The sequence below is a fragment of the Rattus rattus genome, chromosome 2, assembly GCF_011064425.1.
Source record: "Rattus rattus isolate New Zealand chromosome 2, Rrattus_CSIRO_v1, whole genome shotgun sequence".
Classification (NCBI taxonomy): Eukaryota; Metazoa; Chordata; class Mammalia; order Rodentia; family Muridae; genus Rattus; species Rattus rattus.
The window spans coordinates 135,107,184-135,126,113 of record NC_046155.1 but is presented as its reverse complement, the minus strand read 5'-3'; the positions used below and the strand labels follow the sequence as shown (position 1 = coordinate 135,126,113).

The 18,930-nt window shown below is 39.4% G+C and overlaps 1 protein-coding gene across 2 annotated transcripts in view; it reads right to left on the bottom strand.

The window, feature by feature from the left end:
- Positions 1-18,930, bottom strand: part of Tjp1 (tight junction protein 1) — a 233,189-nt gene that overhangs the window by 35,902 nt on the left and 178,357 nt on the right. For both annotated transcript variants that reach the window (XM_032893462.1, XM_032893463.1), the window contains exons 4-9: positions 12,924-13,048; positions 11,976-12,078; positions 10,032-10,308; positions 6,665-6,768; positions 6,110-6,278; positions 5,641-5,788 (exon numbers count right to left, since the gene is read on the bottom strand). In XM_032893462.1, the coding sequence (XP_032749353.1) occupies positions 5,641-5,788; positions 6,110-6,278; positions 6,665-6,768; positions 10,032-10,308; positions 11,976-12,078; positions 12,924-13,048 (926 nt within the window). The remainder of the gene's footprint in view (positions 1-5,640; positions 5,789-6,109; positions 6,279-6,664; positions 6,769-10,031; positions 10,309-11,975; positions 12,079-12,923; positions 13,049-18,930) is intronic.

Below are 18,930 nucleotides of genomic sequence, written 5' to 3'. Positions count from 1 at the left end.
CAGGCTTGCCTTGAACCTGCTCTGTACTGATGTGTCCAGACCTTGAACTTGTGATATTCTTTGCTCAGTCTCTAAGTAGCTGGGATCAGAGGCCTAACCACCAGACCTCACCTCCTGTGTGTATGTTTGCGTGTGCGCACATACTTGTTGAAGGGGAATGTTACAACATGTGTGTGGAGATCTGAAGACAATTTTTATGAGTGTTTCTCTTTCCACCATGTAGGTCCTAGGTATTCAACTAAGACTATTAAGATTCTATGGTGAATGCCTATAACTCATGGGCCTATACCCATGAACCATCTTGAAAACAGACAACTTTTCTAAGAAGACAGTCCAAAACATAACTTTAATAAGAAACAGTTGAAGAAAAACTTTAGGGAGCCTTTTCCTCACTGATGTCAAAGGCGTTTGAAGGTAGTACAATCATCCTGCGCTCTGATTACATCTAGAACAAACCGTATGAGATGTTCTGTGGGGTTTAGCAGTAGGGAACCTATCACAGTGATCTTCATTTCTCTCAAGAGCAACAGGACTATTCTACATTTCTTCATCTATAAATAAGGTTTTTCCATAGTTACCCTTTATATGTATTCAAAATCTTTTTATAAGAACGTTTTTTAACTTTATGTGCGCTGGTGTTTTGCCTACAAATATGCCTATATGAGGATGTCAGATTTCCTGGAACTGGAGTTATAGATAGTTGTGAGTTGCTATGTGGGTGCTGGGAATTGAACCCGGGGTCCTCTGGGAGAGCAGCCAGTGCTCTTAACCATTGAGCCATCTCTCTGCCCCTGGAACTGCCTATTTTCAAATCTCGTATTTTCCTATCTTGGTTCTGAGTGAACAGAAAACTTATCACTATGTCTTCCACCAGACTACCCTGATCATTTCATCAGACGAAATGATTCCTCTGCAGAAAACTGGATGGACTGAAGATCATCACCTTAAGCTGATCTCAAAAAGAAAACCATCTTGTGTTGTCTTTTATATGTGGAATCTAGAGTGATAATATATACATCAAAGTAGAAGGGAGACCATTTGGGAAGAGGAAAAGGACAAGGAAGAAGGACTGTGATAGGAAATGGTAATGGAGGTATGAGTGTGGTCAAACTGTATGTTCCAACAAAAATGTCATTATAGAACCCCACACTGTACAATAAATACACATTAATAAAGTTCTTATTCATGTTCTGTGGTGGTCTAAGTAAGAATGGCTCCCATAAACTCACATGTTTGAGTACTTTTTCTCCAGTTGATGAACTACTAGGAAGGAGTGGGTCAGTCCTCTCCTTGCAGCTGATTTGAGATGGTCGTTTGTGGTTTTGCCGTGTATATGCCAGGCTGGCTCACCTGGAAGCTCCTGGGACTCTCTAGTTTCTACCTCTCTCACCTTGTTATAGGAGAACGAGGACTCAACTTTACATGGCCTTTGGAATTTGAACTCAGATCTCCACTTACACAGCAAGGGCTTTATCCACTAAGCCATCTCAGTGCTTAAAACTACTACTACCACCACAACAGAATAACAACCAAACATCGTAGTCATTTAATTCAAGTTCTAATGCCTGGACCCCAAATATAGCTAGCATCTGGCCCGAGATCTGAGTTTAAGTTGGCAATGCTTTGCTCACATACACACTATCTCCACCACGCAAGTGGCTGGGTCATGAGCTATGTCAGCAAAAGATCCCCTGGAACTCAGGGTTTAGTATAGTCATTTCTTTAGGGAAGAACAAACAGGAGTAACAAGAATATTGAAAATGGTTACAAACTCAACTTTTTTTTGAAAGCAGCACTTTCATCTACTTTAGAAGCAACTACTTTCAATTAATAAAGATATGCTCAGGCTGGAGAGAAGGCTCAGTGGTTAAGAGCACTAACTGCTCTTCCAGAGGTCCTGAGTTCAAATCCCAGCAACCACATGGTGGCTCACAACAATGTGTAATAGGATCTGATGCCCTCTTCTGGTGTGTCTGAAGATTTATAAAAAGATTCTGACCTTTTTATAATTTTAAGTCAATATCTTGGGTCTCTGGTGGGTCATCAGGTTCATGAAATAAATGAGTGTAATACAAAATGTAAATCTGAACAATCTTAGAGCTTTTACTCCAACAAGTTTTCATTATTGCTCCTGTTTGTATTTGACTGTGGACGTCACCTCAGATGGAATGGAATGTTTTATTTTTAAAAAGTCACAAAGTTGGGGATTTAGCTCAGTGGTAGAGTGCCTGCCTAGCAAGTGCAAGGCCCTGGGTTCGGTCCCCAGCTCTGGGAAAAAAAAAAAAAGTTCAAGGTTAAAAAGTCACAAAACTGGTGTTACATATAAAAATATTTAAGGCTCCTAAAAGGGAGGACATCGTGATATTAGTTGAAGATAATTAATAATACTTTGCTGAGTTTTCAAAATGAGGTTACAGATGGCAAGTTGTTAGAAAGACTAAATAAAAACCAAAATAGCAAAAGGAACTTTCTATCAAATTAACAGTAAAATGAGATTCCATTTTACCGTTAATGGCTACATATTATCAAGAAAATGACAAGAGCAGGGCAGAGTAGTACAGTAGACGTTTAATCCCAGCACTCAGGAGACAAAAGCCAGGCCAGCATGTCCTACATAGTGAGACCTTATCCCATAACGACAATGATGATGATTATGACAATAGGAAAAAAAGAAACAAGTGACTGTGATTCAGGGGAAAGGGAAATTCAGGGTATTCAACCTTTTAACACTGCAACATGATGTCACCTACAGATTTACAAAGTTCACACTCAAAGGAATGTGTAATAAGTGCCCAAAAGCTCAAAAACAACAACAACACCCAATTCTGCACAAACAAAACAAAACAAAAAAACCTATCACTATGGAAATCAGCACAAATTCCTCAAGACCTCAAGAAGTTTAAAACAGAACTTCTGTACGACCCAGCTGAATCCCTTTCAGATGTATACCCAATAAACTAGATGGTTGTATCACAACATTACTCACAACAGCCAAGTTAAACAATCAGTCCAGGTGCCTAGCAACAATGAGAGGACAAAGTCAGACACTGTCCCTGTTGTGTTGTGTTCTGCCTGCCTGCCCCCCCTTCCTCCCTCCCTCTCAAGTTTAACTCACTCATAAAGAATAAAATCATGATATTTACAGGAAAATGGAAAGAAGTGGAGATCATCATGTTAAATGACATATAAAATAGACTCACAGACAAGTATCTCACGTTTTCAGTCATGTGGATTTCAGTGTGAGGAAAAAGAAAAAACCTTAGAGGAAAGAAGACAAGTAGGGAGATGGAAGGTGAAAGAAGTCATGGAGTACAGCCTAGTGTTTGGGTAATATATGCTAATAAAAGTAACAAACCAAACAGAAAACACAGAGAACCTCCTATGATTCAGAATTTATTTACACTCAAAAAGTAGCTACATTCTTGAAATTCTGATTACCACTATTCTTTTCTAGCAGTTTCTGGGTTAAAGGATATGCTAAGGTATGACTACACCCAGGATGCACTCACCAGGGACAGTCAGCACTATCGCCATGAGAATGTTATGACAGAATGCCATTCAAGGTAATAGGTACTTACTCAGATAGATAGCTTACAACAGGTAAAAAACAACTGATTAAAAATAATAAACCAATTTTGCATTTGATATACCATAAAAATCTTTTAAAGACAATTTCAACAAGAAAAAGACTGAGATTCACATAACAGATCCAAAGCTTGAAGTGTACCAAGGATGGATAGAATTTGTATACCTAAAAGCTAAAGAAAACACTGTAACAGCAACCAAATATCCTTAAATATCCTTTGTTGCTACTTTAGTAAAGACAAATACTTTATAAATACAGAGCTTTAACAGTTGTTTTGGGGTTTGTTTTTTTTGTTGTTGTTGTTGTTGTTGTTTTGTTTTTTGGTGTTTTTAGGGGGGGTTTTGGGTTTTTTTTGTTGGTTTTTTTTTGTTTTGTTTTGTTTTGTTTTGTTTTGTTTTGTTTGAGACAGGGTCTTATGTGTCCCAAGCTGACTCAAATACAGTGTGGTAAATAGTTTGTGTCAACTTGACATAAGTTAGAGTCATCTAAGAGGAGCAACCTTGCCTGAGAAAATGCCTCTGAAAGATCAGACTATAAACAAGTCTGTAGGGTCTTTTCTTAATTAGTGATGATGGGAGACAACCCAGTCCATTGTGGGTGGTCTGATCCCTGGGCTGGTGGTCCTGGGTTCTATAAGAAAGCAGGCTGAGCAAGTCATGAGAAGCAAGCCAGTTTGCAGCACTCCTCCAAGGGCCTCTGTATCAGCTCCTGCCTCCAGGTTTCTACTGTGCTTGAGTTTATCCTGACTTCCTCTGTAGATGAACTGTGATGTAGAAGTGTAAACTAAATAAACCCTTTCATCCCCAAGTTGCTTAGACCATGGTGTTTTATCAGAGCAATAGTAACACTATGACACTCATTATATAATTTAGAATGACCCTGAACTTCAAATTTTACTGTCTCTACCTCCAAAGTGCTAGGATTATGAGTCTCTAATGTGTAGTTTTACTGGGGGCAGCAAACCCAGAAATTAATGCACGCCAGACAAGCACTCTACCAACTGAATGACACACCCGGTCCAGATACTGCTATGTTTAACAAGCACTTCCAAAGTTCTCAGTCTTCTTTCTCGCCTGCTCACTTTCCTACTCTCTGTAGTCTAGTTCCTGGCCCTTCTTCATGATTCCTCTTAGCAAGTTCTGTGACTTCTAAAGTTTTTGGTAACATCTACAAGCAGATAAATCTCAAGTCAACACTTTCTAGCTCTAATCTGTCTCTCCTAGCTTTACTGTGATACAGTTACAGCAAAAATTTTACGTATTTAAGGTGACATGTATGCTTAGATATATGTACATCACTGGAAACGACCACAGTTAAATCTCCTCAAATATAAATTTGGCATATGATGAGAATTCTTAAGGTTTTACTTTACAGTGACAACAGTCATCACAATGAACATTAGGTGCTCTTGCCCTCTCTGACAGCACCTCCCCACTACTCTCCACTGCCCAGCCTTCTTTCCTCTCTTTCTGTGAGGTTCAAGTGTCTTTGCTTTCAGAGATATTGGGCATGTCTATGTTACTGAAAAGGATGGAGTTCCTCCTTTCAGTAAATAATTATTCTAGTCCATATGCATGTCTGTGTTTATCCATGACAGACAGGCTGGCTCTTCACTGTGGTTACTGTAAATAAAGCTCTATCCCAGTGTGGAGCTGTAGATATGTCTTAAGGATGGTCATTTTCTCTCTTCTGGATAGACATTCAGAAAGAGGGTCATACTGTGGTTCTATTCTTAATTTTGTGAGGAACAAACTGTCTTCCTCAGTAACCATAGGTAGAAAGAACACAGCCATGTCTACATATTTATATTTCTTAATAGCTGCTTCTGTGCTACCAGCCAGAGTTTAGCACTGACAAATACTTCCTTGGCTTGCCTGCCTATTAAATGTACTACCTAGTACCTTGTCTTTAAAAACAAACAAACAAACAAATGACTGCCTTCTATTTATACAACTATTTAAATAAGGATGAAAAACAGACACAATCTTGAATAATGAAAGGAAAACTTATCTCCTAATTTTATTATAAATAGCTCTAACGTATTTTGTTTTTACCTGCCATTGCTGGGCTGCTGTGGAGACTGTGTGGAATGATCAGAGGGCTCTGAACGTTGGTCGGGAGATCGTGACTGGCTTCGGCGGGGAGGCCTGTCATGGGAGCGAACTGAATGGTCTGATGCTAGTGACTGAATTTCTGAAATGTCTGTTAAAAAAAAAAATTCCCATGAAATGACCAAAGTATTCTAGAAATATAAAACATAGCTAAGAGTATATTTCACATAAAATGACTTAAACTTTAATATCATCTCCAGTGATCAGCAAAACTACAATGGTGAATGACCTACAAGGTATTTGTGTGTAGTGACAACAGACACAAGCACACACACACACAAATGTACATGTGAATTTCAGATTTTTGAAGGTATTTCTCCTGTAAAAAAGTAACCTTCCACTCAAACATATCCAATCCTCATATACTATAAGAAATAAATCAGGGGGACCCTCCAAACAGAACTATACTCACCATCTCTTTCAGAGGCATTAGCAGAATGGATACTATCCGAAAGATCAGGGACATTCAATAAGGTAGCCCGCTCATCTCTTTGCACTACCATTTTTAACTTGCCTTTAGACCTTTCTATCAATGTTTTTGCATCTGTCAGTGACATATTTTCTGTCACAGTACCATTTATCTGTAACAGAAAGGAAGTTATGGGTTAAAAATTAAACAACAAAATACAAACTAAAACTTAAATCTGATGTTACAGGCAAGGACAAATCCTCAGATCACTTGAAGACCTAATACTACCTTTACATTTCCCTAAATCATCAAAAGCATTCCTATAAGCAACCTAGAAAGCATTCCAACAGTGCCTAGAACAATTATCAAAATTATCCTGGTGAGTAATACGTATTTGCAGTAATTAATTCTCTCGGGTTAACCCCATGCCTCATAAGGGGCAGGACAAATGCTGACTATTCTCTATAGCAAACTGCTTCAAACACAAGCAGATATTACATAATAACTCTAAACTTTCTTTCTTACTTTAGTTTATTATAATATAAAATATCACTATACCTTCAGGACAACATCCCCTTCTTGAATGTTACCATCTCTTGCTGCCAAACTATCTTGTGAAATTTCCTTTACAAATATATGGCTGGCCAATCGAAGACCATATTCTGGAAGAATATAGTAAAATATCTTTAGTTAAAAGTCCTAAAACAATTAAGTACAGTTTAAATTGTAAGATTTAAAATTACTGTCCTTATGAACCACTCTGCCCCTAAAGCTATTATCTTTAAATTGAAAAGTATGCAGTCAAAGAAAAGCAAAATAAAACATAGTTCAAAGAAATGACACTATCTTACTGTCCCCATCTTACTGAAAAGGAGAAGGCCTAAAAGATGTAATCATTTTTTTCTGATTATGTGATGACATATGAGCTTCTTGTAGTGTTTATAGAACACAATCTTCGAGTACTTTAAAAACTCTAAATTCCAACAATGCTTTTGATGACTACTAGGAATCAATTACTAGTTTTCTTTCCCCTCACCCCTAGGTGTATACAAACTTCTACTGAAGAAACTCAAAAGCTTTAGGACAGCCAACTACTAACAGATGTGAGTAAGAATTATACAGTGCTCTCATTTATGCAACCTAGAAAACACCCATAAAATGGTAATTTTACCTATGAGTGAGTAAGGGGTTATAGAAATGACAAAAAAATTTATTAAAAAAACAAAACTGCAAGCCAGGTGTGGTAGAGCACACACATGATGCTCACACTCATTGGCTCAAACAGGACAGGACTGTGTAGAGCATACAGCGAAGACTATCTCAGACTGACAAAACAAAGCTGTAACTATCAGTCCTGTCTCAACAGAAAAGGAAAGGCTCTTGGTCTGTAAAAGGAAAAAGGAGGGAGGGACTTTGTTTTAAAGAAACGAACTTTAAGAAAAACCCAAACTGAAAAGCCAAGATGAACAAACAAACAGATTCTAATCTAGGATAAAGTATGAAGCCTGCAGTGCAAGAGTCTAAATGTTCTGTCAGTTACAGAATAGACCCAGAAGCAGGACTAGTCAGAGTAGAATAGTAATGGCACTGGGAGACCCAGACAGGCAATGTTAAGTGCTTTGAAAACAGCAATTTCATCAAAAAAAATACAGGACTAAGCACATTCTTATTCACAGTGACAGGTTACAACTGAACTGGGCGATGGTGTGCATCTTTAACCCCAGCGCCTGGGAGGCAGAGGCAGAGGCAGGTGGCAGATCTCTATAAATTCAAGGCCAGCCCTGGTGTACATAACTAGTTCTAAGATAGCCAAGGCTACTCAAAGAAACTCATATCTTAAAAAAAAAAAAAAAAAAAAAAAAAAAAGGCAGAGTGTGTCTGTGTGTCTGTATGTGTTACAAAAGGCTGGATGCATAACTTAAATCTATCACCTCAGAGGCAGAGGCAGACAGTTGAACTCAGGTAAAAGGTCAGGCTGGTCTACATAAGTATTCTAGGACAGCCAAAGCTACACAATGAGACCCAGTCTCAAAACAAAGGCTATAAATATCAATATACAGATGAATCCAAAATATTCCTTGTATATCAGTTTACTCCTTTATTCTAGGTATTTCTTTGGGTACACAGTAACTTATGCACAAGCACTACAAATTAAAGAAGCATATCAGATAGTCCCTGTGCCTTGGCAACTTACGTAGCAGAGCAAACGATGTCACCATAATAATTTCCTAGTGCAAGGAAATACTAGTGCAAACATGGGACCGAATATGCATATTTATCAGGGTCAGAGAAGGCCTTTAAAAGAAATAAATACCAAAGCTAAAACTTCATCTAAGAAACACTAAAATTAAACCTGAATGAAGAGTGAGTTACATGCAAGAGGCTGGGCTATTCAAAACAAACCAGCCAAGAATGAAGGAGAGGACACGGCAGGTGTGATCAAGTCCTAAGTTTAGGACAACGGACACTGATACCAACACAAATAGAAGCAACTATGATGGACCCTTCAGAAAACCGTCTACAGAGTTCAGGGGAAAAGACAGACCCTGAGATCAGTCATAGAACTGACAAAGTCCACTGAAGAGACAGACAACAGCAGCCTGGAAGAGAAGAGCAGTGGAGAAAGACAGAAGAAAGACAGATAAGGTGGTATGTTGGGAGTTAGGACACATCCATCATAGAAACAAGAGATGTCAAGGAAAAGCACTGCATCTTCTATACTTACCTGACTGAGATACTGAACTGACAGGAATATAGTTGAAAAAAATACTCATTTGAAACACAAAGGAAAAAAAACCAAGAATAAACTGTGATTTCCTTGAGGTGTGGCTGATTCTGGGGACTCCCTATGGACAGCTGAGTATGTCTAAGCTGGGCACACAGAGTGCACTGATGTGGACTAGAGAAGTACGTGGTGATATTAGCAGTGCAGGGAGGTCCCAGGGACACATGAGACCGTCTACACAAGACAGTGCAGTGAGTGCAGGCAATGCTCTTAGACAGAAATCACAGCATTAAAGGGTAGAAGGATGGAAATGAAAAGAAGTGGGGACCTCATAAAGATGAGAATAACAACAGTCCAAAGAAAGTAATATTCTAACAGGTCAGCTTCCAACGGTACTACGGAGACTTGGATAATCTGAGAATGGCTCTGGGCTGGGAGGCAGGCACTAGCGAGCAGAAGTGACGTGCAAGCGTGAGGAAAGGAGTACAGCCAAGAGCAGGCTGCCCCTGGAGTGGGCAAGGAATGTCAGTGACAGGACAGTGAGCAGGTTAGACCAAAGTTCACCTTCAAAACACTTTCTTCACCATTTTTAAAGCCAAAGTCGTAAGTCCTACATAACCACAAGGCAGAGGGATGAAAAGAGCCATTTAAAAAAGCTAACGACTGGGCTGGGATTTAGCTCAGTGGTAGAGCGCTTACCTAGGGGAAGCGCAAGGCCCTGGGTTGGTCCCCAGCTCCAAAAAAAAAGAACCAAAAAAAAAAAAAAAAAACTAACGACTCGGTGAGGCAAGAGAGCAGCTAAAGAACCCAATTTAAGAACGTCAGTCTGCCATTTACAAATTAGCCCATTTCTCCCCTTCCAGTAAGCCCTCAGATTTATTTCCGTGGTCATACTACTATCAATCCTAACAGTAAAGAACACAGCATTTCAACTGAGTGCTAGTGAGGCATTTCTTGCTGGCATAATTTGAATTTGGCTGTTCCTGTTCCAATAAAACCAAAATTCAACTAGAAGTTTGATCCAACAAAATAATTTGAGAAAATGTTCCAAAATGTCTCAATGTCTGCCTTACCAGGATTTGACTCTTAGCAAGAGAACAAGACTAGAAAGAGAAACGGAATAAAATATAATATGGTCATTATATTTTTTATTAGACTACTATAAAAGTCTCACATGAGAATAATGAGAGTCAGTAATACCTTCATTTTTCCGAGACTTCACCAATGTGACCTTGGTGGGTTTGGCGGGCTGACTGGAGGCCACCGATCGCCTGTCTGAGCGAGGGGACAGGCTCCGGTCCCTGCTTGCGCTTCTATCCCTTGCCCAGCTCTTCTCGCCCCTTCTGTTAGCTAGGGCACCTCGGCCACTTCTTGGATCATGCACGTCCTCGTCATAGCTATCATCTTCATTATCAGACACTGGGTCAGGGTCTGGGTGACTTACAGGAATCTGAACTTTCTTCTTTCTTCGGATGGTCTACCAATAAAAAGAGATGATAAACTGAACAAGTACTCTCCATTCATAAGAGAAACATACGTTCCCTTGACTAATATTAACTTATGCAAATACAAAGGAGATAATATAGTAGTCACACTGATACATTTCCAAAACGGCTGTTTTCTAATTTCTTAATAAACAGATCTGGCTAAACAGTAAATTTAATACATCCTTCCAGAATTTATAACAATTTTCCAGGTAATAAGAATCACAAACTTACAGGGAATTAATACTTGTTGTGTGTAGAACAAAAGATTAGAACTACACTCTAAACATATCACATATCTTATGAACACTTTGTAACCAAAACCACAACAAACTCATAAGCCTGACCACATTCCTTAATTAAAATTTGATAGTGCATCATTATCAAGATCTATAATTGTCCCAACAGACTGCTAAGTGATACATTTATTTATCACAAACTAACGCACAACTTGGAGGAAGCGCCTGAGCTCAGCATACTTGCCCAACACACTCTGCCTTGTGTTTCTCTGTTGGTCCAATTTATAATGTCTGCGTGAGTACAAGCTCAGCTTACATTCATTTTCAGTGTTCCCTGTCCACTCATTTCTTTGTTTCTAAGTTCCAGATCTATATGCATCTTCTGAAGGGCAGTTCTATAATTCTGGAAGCCACCTGGCTGCCTCACGCTGGTACACTGGGTCTCTTGGGAGCCTACGAGAGCTTCTTGGAGAATACTTGTTGGGGAAACTTGTTTTCTTCTGACACTTTTAGCCACTCAAATATTTTGCTCACTTCTGATTTCTTCATCTGCTTCTGTTTTCTCAGGGTTTCACTGTAGTCACATATAAATGACTTTCTGATGGTTTCTTCTCATCTGCTACATGTCTGACATAATAAAAGCTCCTTTTCATTGATTAGGCCATCTATCGCTTGAGTCATTAGTTCTGCTGGCAGCACCCTTGCTGCTGTTCAGCAGTCCTTCGTCTTCATCTTGTCCCTCCCTCTCAGTGAAACTGCCTAACTCAGGTTTTCTTGTCACTTGAGGTCTTGGTCTCTCGGCCTGCTTTAGTCAGGGTCCTTCTAGACCAACCCGATTCTAAAATCCTTCGATGTGTCTCAATTGTTTAACACTTCTTTCTTGTGCTCACAGAGATCAAGTGGATCAGCTCTGTATGTGAATTAAACCTCACCATTGGGGTGTGTTCTCAATGACACCCACTTCCACGAGGTCCTTGTCGGTTATCATCCTGTGTGATGTATAGCTTTAATCCTTAATCCCTCCCGAATTACTTCAAATCTGCTCTGCCTGATAATGCCTAATAATCTCGTCTTACTGCTTTCTTCCAAATTATATTTCTTTCATGGCTAAATATCTTCTAAGGCTGACTCAACACTAAACATTGCTGCTTCCTACTGTCCAGATGAGCCAGAGTGGGTCTTTTGGTGGAAAAAAAAAAAGAATTCAAAAAAACAGAATCAGAAACAGAAACAGAAACAGAAGGATCTGTGTGAATGTAGACCATCCTGATCTACACAGAGCTCCAGGACAGACAACCCAGAGAGACCCTTCCTGAAAACAAAGGAGGGGAGTTTCGAAGAGGGAGAGGAGGGAATCAAATATCAAACAAGTATCAAGAGTACTCGGTATGTCTACACCATTGAATATAAAAGATACTCACAATTTTTGCGTTTTTCCCACTTTTCCTTAGCTGCTGAACAGCAAAAGCATGTTCAACATTATCCATTGAAACTCCGTTAACCATTGCGACTCGGTCATTTTCCCTGAAAATAGAGGAAAGGACACCAGAAAAACATGTTAAAGCACACAAGACCTTTCTAAAGTCTTCGTTGAGTGACAGGCTAATTGTCTCTGTCTCTGCTTATCTTTAGAACAATGACAAAACAGCATTAGCTTTCACTGTCAGGTCCTTCACACAAGCATTTAGCAGGTAACTAACCCCACGAGAGCAGTTCCTTTTCCTTTTGAAAAGGACAGTGTTGGGGTTGGGGATTTAGCTCAGTGGTAGAGTGCTTGCCTAGCAAACGCAAGGCCCTGGGTTTGGTCCTCGGTTCTGGGGCAAAAAAAAAAGAAAAGGAAAAGAAAGTGTTTCCCCAACCACCTGAATAAAACAGGCACTCTAACAAACAAACAGATCGCTGGTAGCTAGCTGGATTAGAACACTAGATGAAACCAAGCCACCCGACTAACAGAGACACTGTCATTAAATATTAAGTCTTTCTCCTTTTAAACCTTGTCTTGGATCCTTCTGATTCTCGTCTCACTTTTCCTGTCCTGCCCTTCTTTTCATGTGTATTGCACTAATCTCCTCAGTATATAGAAAGGGCAGACTTCGTGTGAGAGGCCCTCAAAAGCTAGTTCCACCCAACTATTACAAGTTCCTCGTCACTCTCCTTACCGTTACAGTTACCTAGCCTCCTTGCACCACTGATAAGACTTCTTAAGTGAGTGTATAGTCAGTTGAGGGGAAATAGTAAGTAAGTACAGCACAAGCTGGGTGTAAATAATCTAGAATCACTAACAAAATAGATCCATGACTAAGGACAAAAACAGTGAGTATGGGGAGGAATAGGAGACGTGACACAAGACAGATGAACCACACACTTACTGTAGCTGTCCTTCAGCTGGCCCTCCTTTTAGCACATCAGAAATCACTATGGAGGTTTCCCCACTCTGAAAATGAGGATTATCTCTTCCACCAGATATTGCAATTCCAAATCCAAACCCAGGAGCCTAAAAACAGCAATTACAGTAAAATAGTTGTATTAAGGACAACAAAATTGCTTGCCAGCATAAATAATGTACAAACTATAAATTGTGAGCCTATTGCATCTGTGACTCGCATTCACTCGATGGTTACACGTTACAATCATCAGTCTATTCTATGAGAATGCATGTTCCAGTGAACTATACACCAGATAGAACAACTACTAAAACTGTCCACTGCGTAATATTCCATAAGAACTAAATTAATTTTAAAACTGAGTAATAAGATTCTGAATGATTTTTTATTATCAGGTGGGGTCCTAAAGGGACAAGCAGAGCTCAGTGTGATCATCACTAACACTGACACGCAGTTCTCAAAGGACAGACTTAATTCATAAACCACCTGTCATTTTACACAATACAATGGGCACTTTAAAAATCAAGTGTTAGGTATTTTAACTTCCTTCAGTTTTTCTACAAATCTCAAAAGGAAATCTCCACACTACAACACACTAATGTCCTACATAATACTGCATGCGTAGGAAATGCACCAAATTATCAATCTTTTTAATATTTCAACTAAATAAATTGTAATGTTACAAACTTCTAAAAGAACTAAAATTTCTATAACTGACTCAATGACGCAGTACAGAAAAAAAAATTCCAACTATTTCCAAGTGTGAAGACTGCACTGCAGCCTTGCTTCTGCCCAGGAGATGACAATGGCTGATACACCTCAGTTCAGATTCAGGGTGTTACTACAAGTGTGTTACTGTACATAAAACTTTCTGCTCTTACAGATATACACTGCAATCACAGAAACCAAATACTTTACCATCATTTGTCAGCATTTAAGTATCAAATTAGTCTATCTTTGGGTTGCATTGGGTTAGAGTGATTTTAAAACTTGTTTAAGCCAGGTATAATTGTACAAAAATGTAAGCCCAGTACTGTAAGCCCAGTGGAGGCAGGTGGGTCAGAAGTTTAAGGTCATCTCTGAGGGTTAGCATGTCTTGTCTTAATCTCTGTGCTGCTGATTTGAATTTCATAAAAAAACTGTTCAGTGAGTTTGGGTTTAAGGACTGAGTTCCCATACTGACAACAATTAAGGATAACACCTGGTATTGACATCTGATACATATGTGCACACACACAAAGTTATTTAAATAATAAAAATAACCTTATAGTTAATAATAAAGTACATAATAACAATGGGCTCCCAACAGACCAATTTTGACTCACTAGCATAAATGCCTTTATTGTGCTGTGTTTATGTGAGAATAGGGCTATCAAGTCTCACATTGACAGTATATTGTACACTGCTCAAGGGCATGCGAATGAAGTGAGGGCTGTGACAGTCACTATGCCATGTATAAATATATTATGTCTTAACAGAGCAAAGTAAGTTCTAAAAGTATATCAATACTTTTAATTGCTAAATACACTATTATATAGATATAGCACACCTTAGTGATCATTAATTAGCAAATGGGTATTTGTGTTATTTCTACTCTGGCTACTATAAATAAAGTTGCTGTGAACATTCACAAGTTATATATTAAGTGAATATCTGTTTTTACTATTAGGTATCTTTCTAGAAGTGGAATTGTTGGGTCACATGGTAGCTATATAGTTCAGTTCTGAGGCTTTCTTAAATTGTTTTATACAATGGCTGCATCATTTTATATTAATATCAGTAATGTAGGAGAGTATCAATTTATCTATATCCTCATCAACACTTTCTACTACCTGTTCTTGCAGCCACACTAACAGTTATGAAGGAGAGTTCACTGGGCTTTCACGGTGCATTTTCTTGATGACCAATGATGCTGAGCATCTCTGTCTTACTGCTCACTTATGGATCACTGAAAACTGTCTAGTCAGCTCTTTGCTCGCTTCTCATCTGAGTTACATCTTTGTACCACTGAGTTGTAAGAGTGTAGCTAACCAGACTTTACAAAGGTTGTTCTTCTGTCTTATGGTCTCACTTTTTTGATGATGTCCTTTCAAACACCAACGTTTCCAATTTTCATTAGGCCCAATTTACCTGTTTTCTCTTTTGTTTTGGGCTTCTGACATATTTAATAAAGCACTTCCTAATGTAATGTCAATATCTACTCTTGTAGTTTCTTCTTGAAGTTCTATGATTCTAGCAACACTTGGGCCTATGATTCATGAGTTAATTTTGAACATGGGGTGTACCAAGAAGTCCTAGTTCATCACTTTACATGCAGCTAAACACCTCTCCCAGCACCATCTATTAAAGATGATCCATAGCCCCTGTATTGTATTGGCACTCTCATCCCCAAGTTTCCCTCTTATTCAACCATTTCCTTAAAGACTTACCAGCTCACCTATAGACCCCTCCTAATTTCTTTGGTTATGTAATTTCTCCATCCATCCATCCATCCATCCATCCATCCATCCATCCATCCATATATCTATCTAATGTATGAGTGCCCTATCTGCATGTACACCTGTGTGCCAGAAGAGGGCATCAGATCACAATATAGATGGTTGTCACCCACCATGTGGCTACTGGGAATTGAACTCAGGACCTTTGGAAGAACAGCCAGTGCTCTTAACCACTGAGCCATCTCTCCAGCCCCTGTAATTTCACCTTCTAAAATTTTATCATAATACTTCAGTATGAAAAAAGAAACGGGGTGGGAATTTAGCTCAGTGGTAGAGCGCTTGCCTAGCAAGCGCAAGGCCCTGGGTTCGGTCCTCACCTCCGGAAAAAAAAAGAAAAGAAAAAGAAAGAAACACACACCTAGGTCATTTTGAGTGCTCACTTTATTCATGCAGTTTCTAAGGAAAAAGCGCTGACAACAAAGCAGGCTGTTATGATGGAAGGCAGCATGGACTCCAACCTCCTTACATGTTAGTTAAGGCAGCACCTTGAGCTACAGAATGTACTTGCTCAAAGTATGATGGTCTTTATATGACTATGAGCACTTTAAATGTGGTTGATCCTACCTGAAATATGCTCAAATTGTAAAACACGCACATTTTATAACAGCATGAAGAAATGTATATAATTTTAAAATTCTTATTACATGTTAAATTGATATTTTGATTGAGTTAAACTGGATATTATGAAAACTAAAATTGTTTTATCTTCTGTATGTGGATTGTATAATAGGGTTATTGGGTAGTACTGCTGATCTCTTAGGAGTGGCTTTGTGGACCATTATTGATCTCATATGCCCATTACATTTTATTAGGTATAATGTAACTAAGGAAATATAAAACTAAGACTTCCTACCTTGAAGAGGTTGTCACTGTGGACCACCTCTGAGTGCAAAGACCAGAATACATGCAAATAATCAAGTCTGACTTGTTTCTTCCTTTAATACAATTGCAGGCTCTTTGAGAGCACTTCATGTAGACTGAACACCGAGTAAATAGAACTAAAGAATGAACCAGACTCAAGTACTTGGGAGGCTGAGACACTAGGATTTCTTCGAGTTTGAAGTTTGAGTCTGGCCTACATATTAAGTTCAAGGGAAAACTGAGGTACATGACAAAGTCCTGTCAAAAAGTCAACACAACAAAGCAAAAAGGAACTGGATTTCAATGACTTTAGTGTGCTGAGATAACCCACGTTTCCTTACAGAACACAAATGAAAGGACAAGTGCCATCTCATATTATGTTTGACAGTAAAGAGTAAAGCTAAGTTGTAAGCCACAGGGCTTTCTTGTGGATTTATCATTCCGTGTGTGCTCTATTCCTTCAGTTACTATCATATCATCTCCACCATCATTATGTAGTAAGAAACATTTTCACTCCTGTGTCAGAATTTCTTACAAGTATAGAGCATCTCAAATTGGTGCAATTTTAAAAATGGTGGTCCTAGACCCTAAGCCAAAAGAATCAGAATCTTCAGTAAAAAGGACAACCTATCTGATTCTTCTTTCTTTACAATACCTGGAAAGCTTCTGCTCTAGGTCAATGTCAGCAAACTATGATCTGAAGTTCAAATTTGTCCGGGTTGCCATTTATTGTTTTATATTGTATATGCAAGTATACACATGCATCTGTGTGCCCATAGGGAGGTTAGATATCAACCTTGGTGTCCTTCCTCAGGAGGTGGCCTGAATCCATTCTTCACTTCTGAGACAAGGTTTCTCACTGGCCTGAGAGTGCTCATTGAACTAGACTCGTGTCCAGAGAGCCCAGCTTGTATTCACTGCCCAGTGCTGAGATTATAAACACATGCCAACTCTTCTGCTTTTCTACCCAGGACTGTCAAACTCAGGATCTCAAGCTTCTATGTCAGCAGGCATTTTACTACCTAAACTGTTTCTGCAGCCCATCCAATTGTCTGCTTTGATAAATATGGTTGTATTAAAGCATAGCCACATTCATACCTTTACCTACTATGATTGCTTTTGCAATACAGCTACAGAGTAGTAGCATATAGCCATAATAAAGATTTATTGCCTATAAGCCATATATTAATTGCTACCTAGATTTTCAGAGAAAAGTTTGTAGCCCTTGTTCTCCACATTTTATTCTGGTGCAACTTAGAATACCAAAAAAGAAAGGAGGAGGTGCGGTCTCTAAAAGACACTATGCTTTTGCAGCCTCAAAGTCAACTGAAATAATCTTTGGCAAAAGTCTTGCAACTTGCTTTGAAAAAGCTATCTTTTAAGAACCTTTAAGAGAAACTAGAGAGATGACTCCTGCTGCTTTTGCAGGGAACTAAGTTCAGTCCCAGAAACCAGGCTTATCAGCTCACAAAGCCTGCAACTCTAGCTCCAGAAAATCTACACGTTCTTCTGGACTCCACAGGCATGCACACTCACTCACATAGCATGTACTCATACAAACTTAAAACGAAACAAAAAACTTACTAAAGTCTTTTAGAGGAAAAAAGAGCTACTTAAAAGAACATTCCTTCATGTTATATTGCACAGAGATGAACGCATCTTTTTACATATATGACTGGCTAGATTCCACATAGGAGAGAAAATGAGATCCAGGTGTTGGTGGCAACAGTACATGACTTTTTTAATTAATTATTTTATTTATTTACATTCTAAATGTTGCTCCTATACCATTCTTCCCTCTCCAAGTTCTCCATCCTCCCTCTCCTTTGGCTGTGAAAGGGTACACGAATGCACGCACATGCGCGCGCGCGCGCGCGCGCACACACACACACACACACACACACACACACACACACACACACAAATGCACACTTGCACACACAGGACATCTCCCTTCCCCGGGCATCAAGACTCTACAGGATTAGGTACATCCTCTCCCACTAAGACCAGATAAGGCAGTCCTCTGCTACATATGTGTTAGGGTGGGAGATGAAGAGGCATGGGGCGGGGGCATCAGACCAGCCTGTGTATGCTCTTGGTTGGTGGCTAAGTTTCTGGGAGCTCCCAGAGGTCCAGGTTAGTTGATGCTGTTGGTTTTCGTATGGGGTTGCCATCTCCTTGAGAACCCTTCGGTCCTTCCCCTAATTCTTCCATAGAATTCTTCCATTGCTCTATCCAATGCATCTGTCTAAGTCAGCTGCTGGTAGAGCCTCTCAGAGGACAGCCATGCTAGGCTCCTGTCCACAAGCAATACATAGCATCAGTAATAGTGTTGAGCCTTGGTTCCCACCCACGGAATGAATCCCAAGTTGGGCTGGCTACTGGCCAGCCATTCCTGCAGTCTCTGTTCCTTCTTTGTCCTTGTATTTCTTTTGGACAGTAATGACTTTGGGTCAAAACTTTTGAAGGTGGGTTGGTATCCCAAGCCTCCGCTGGGGCATGTCTAACTACTGGAGGTGGGATCCTCAGGTTCCCTCTCCCCACTGTTGAGCATTTGGACTAAGGTCACACTATCCACACACCTTTAATTCCAGTACTTAGGAGGCAGAGGCAGGTGGATTCTGTTGAGTTTG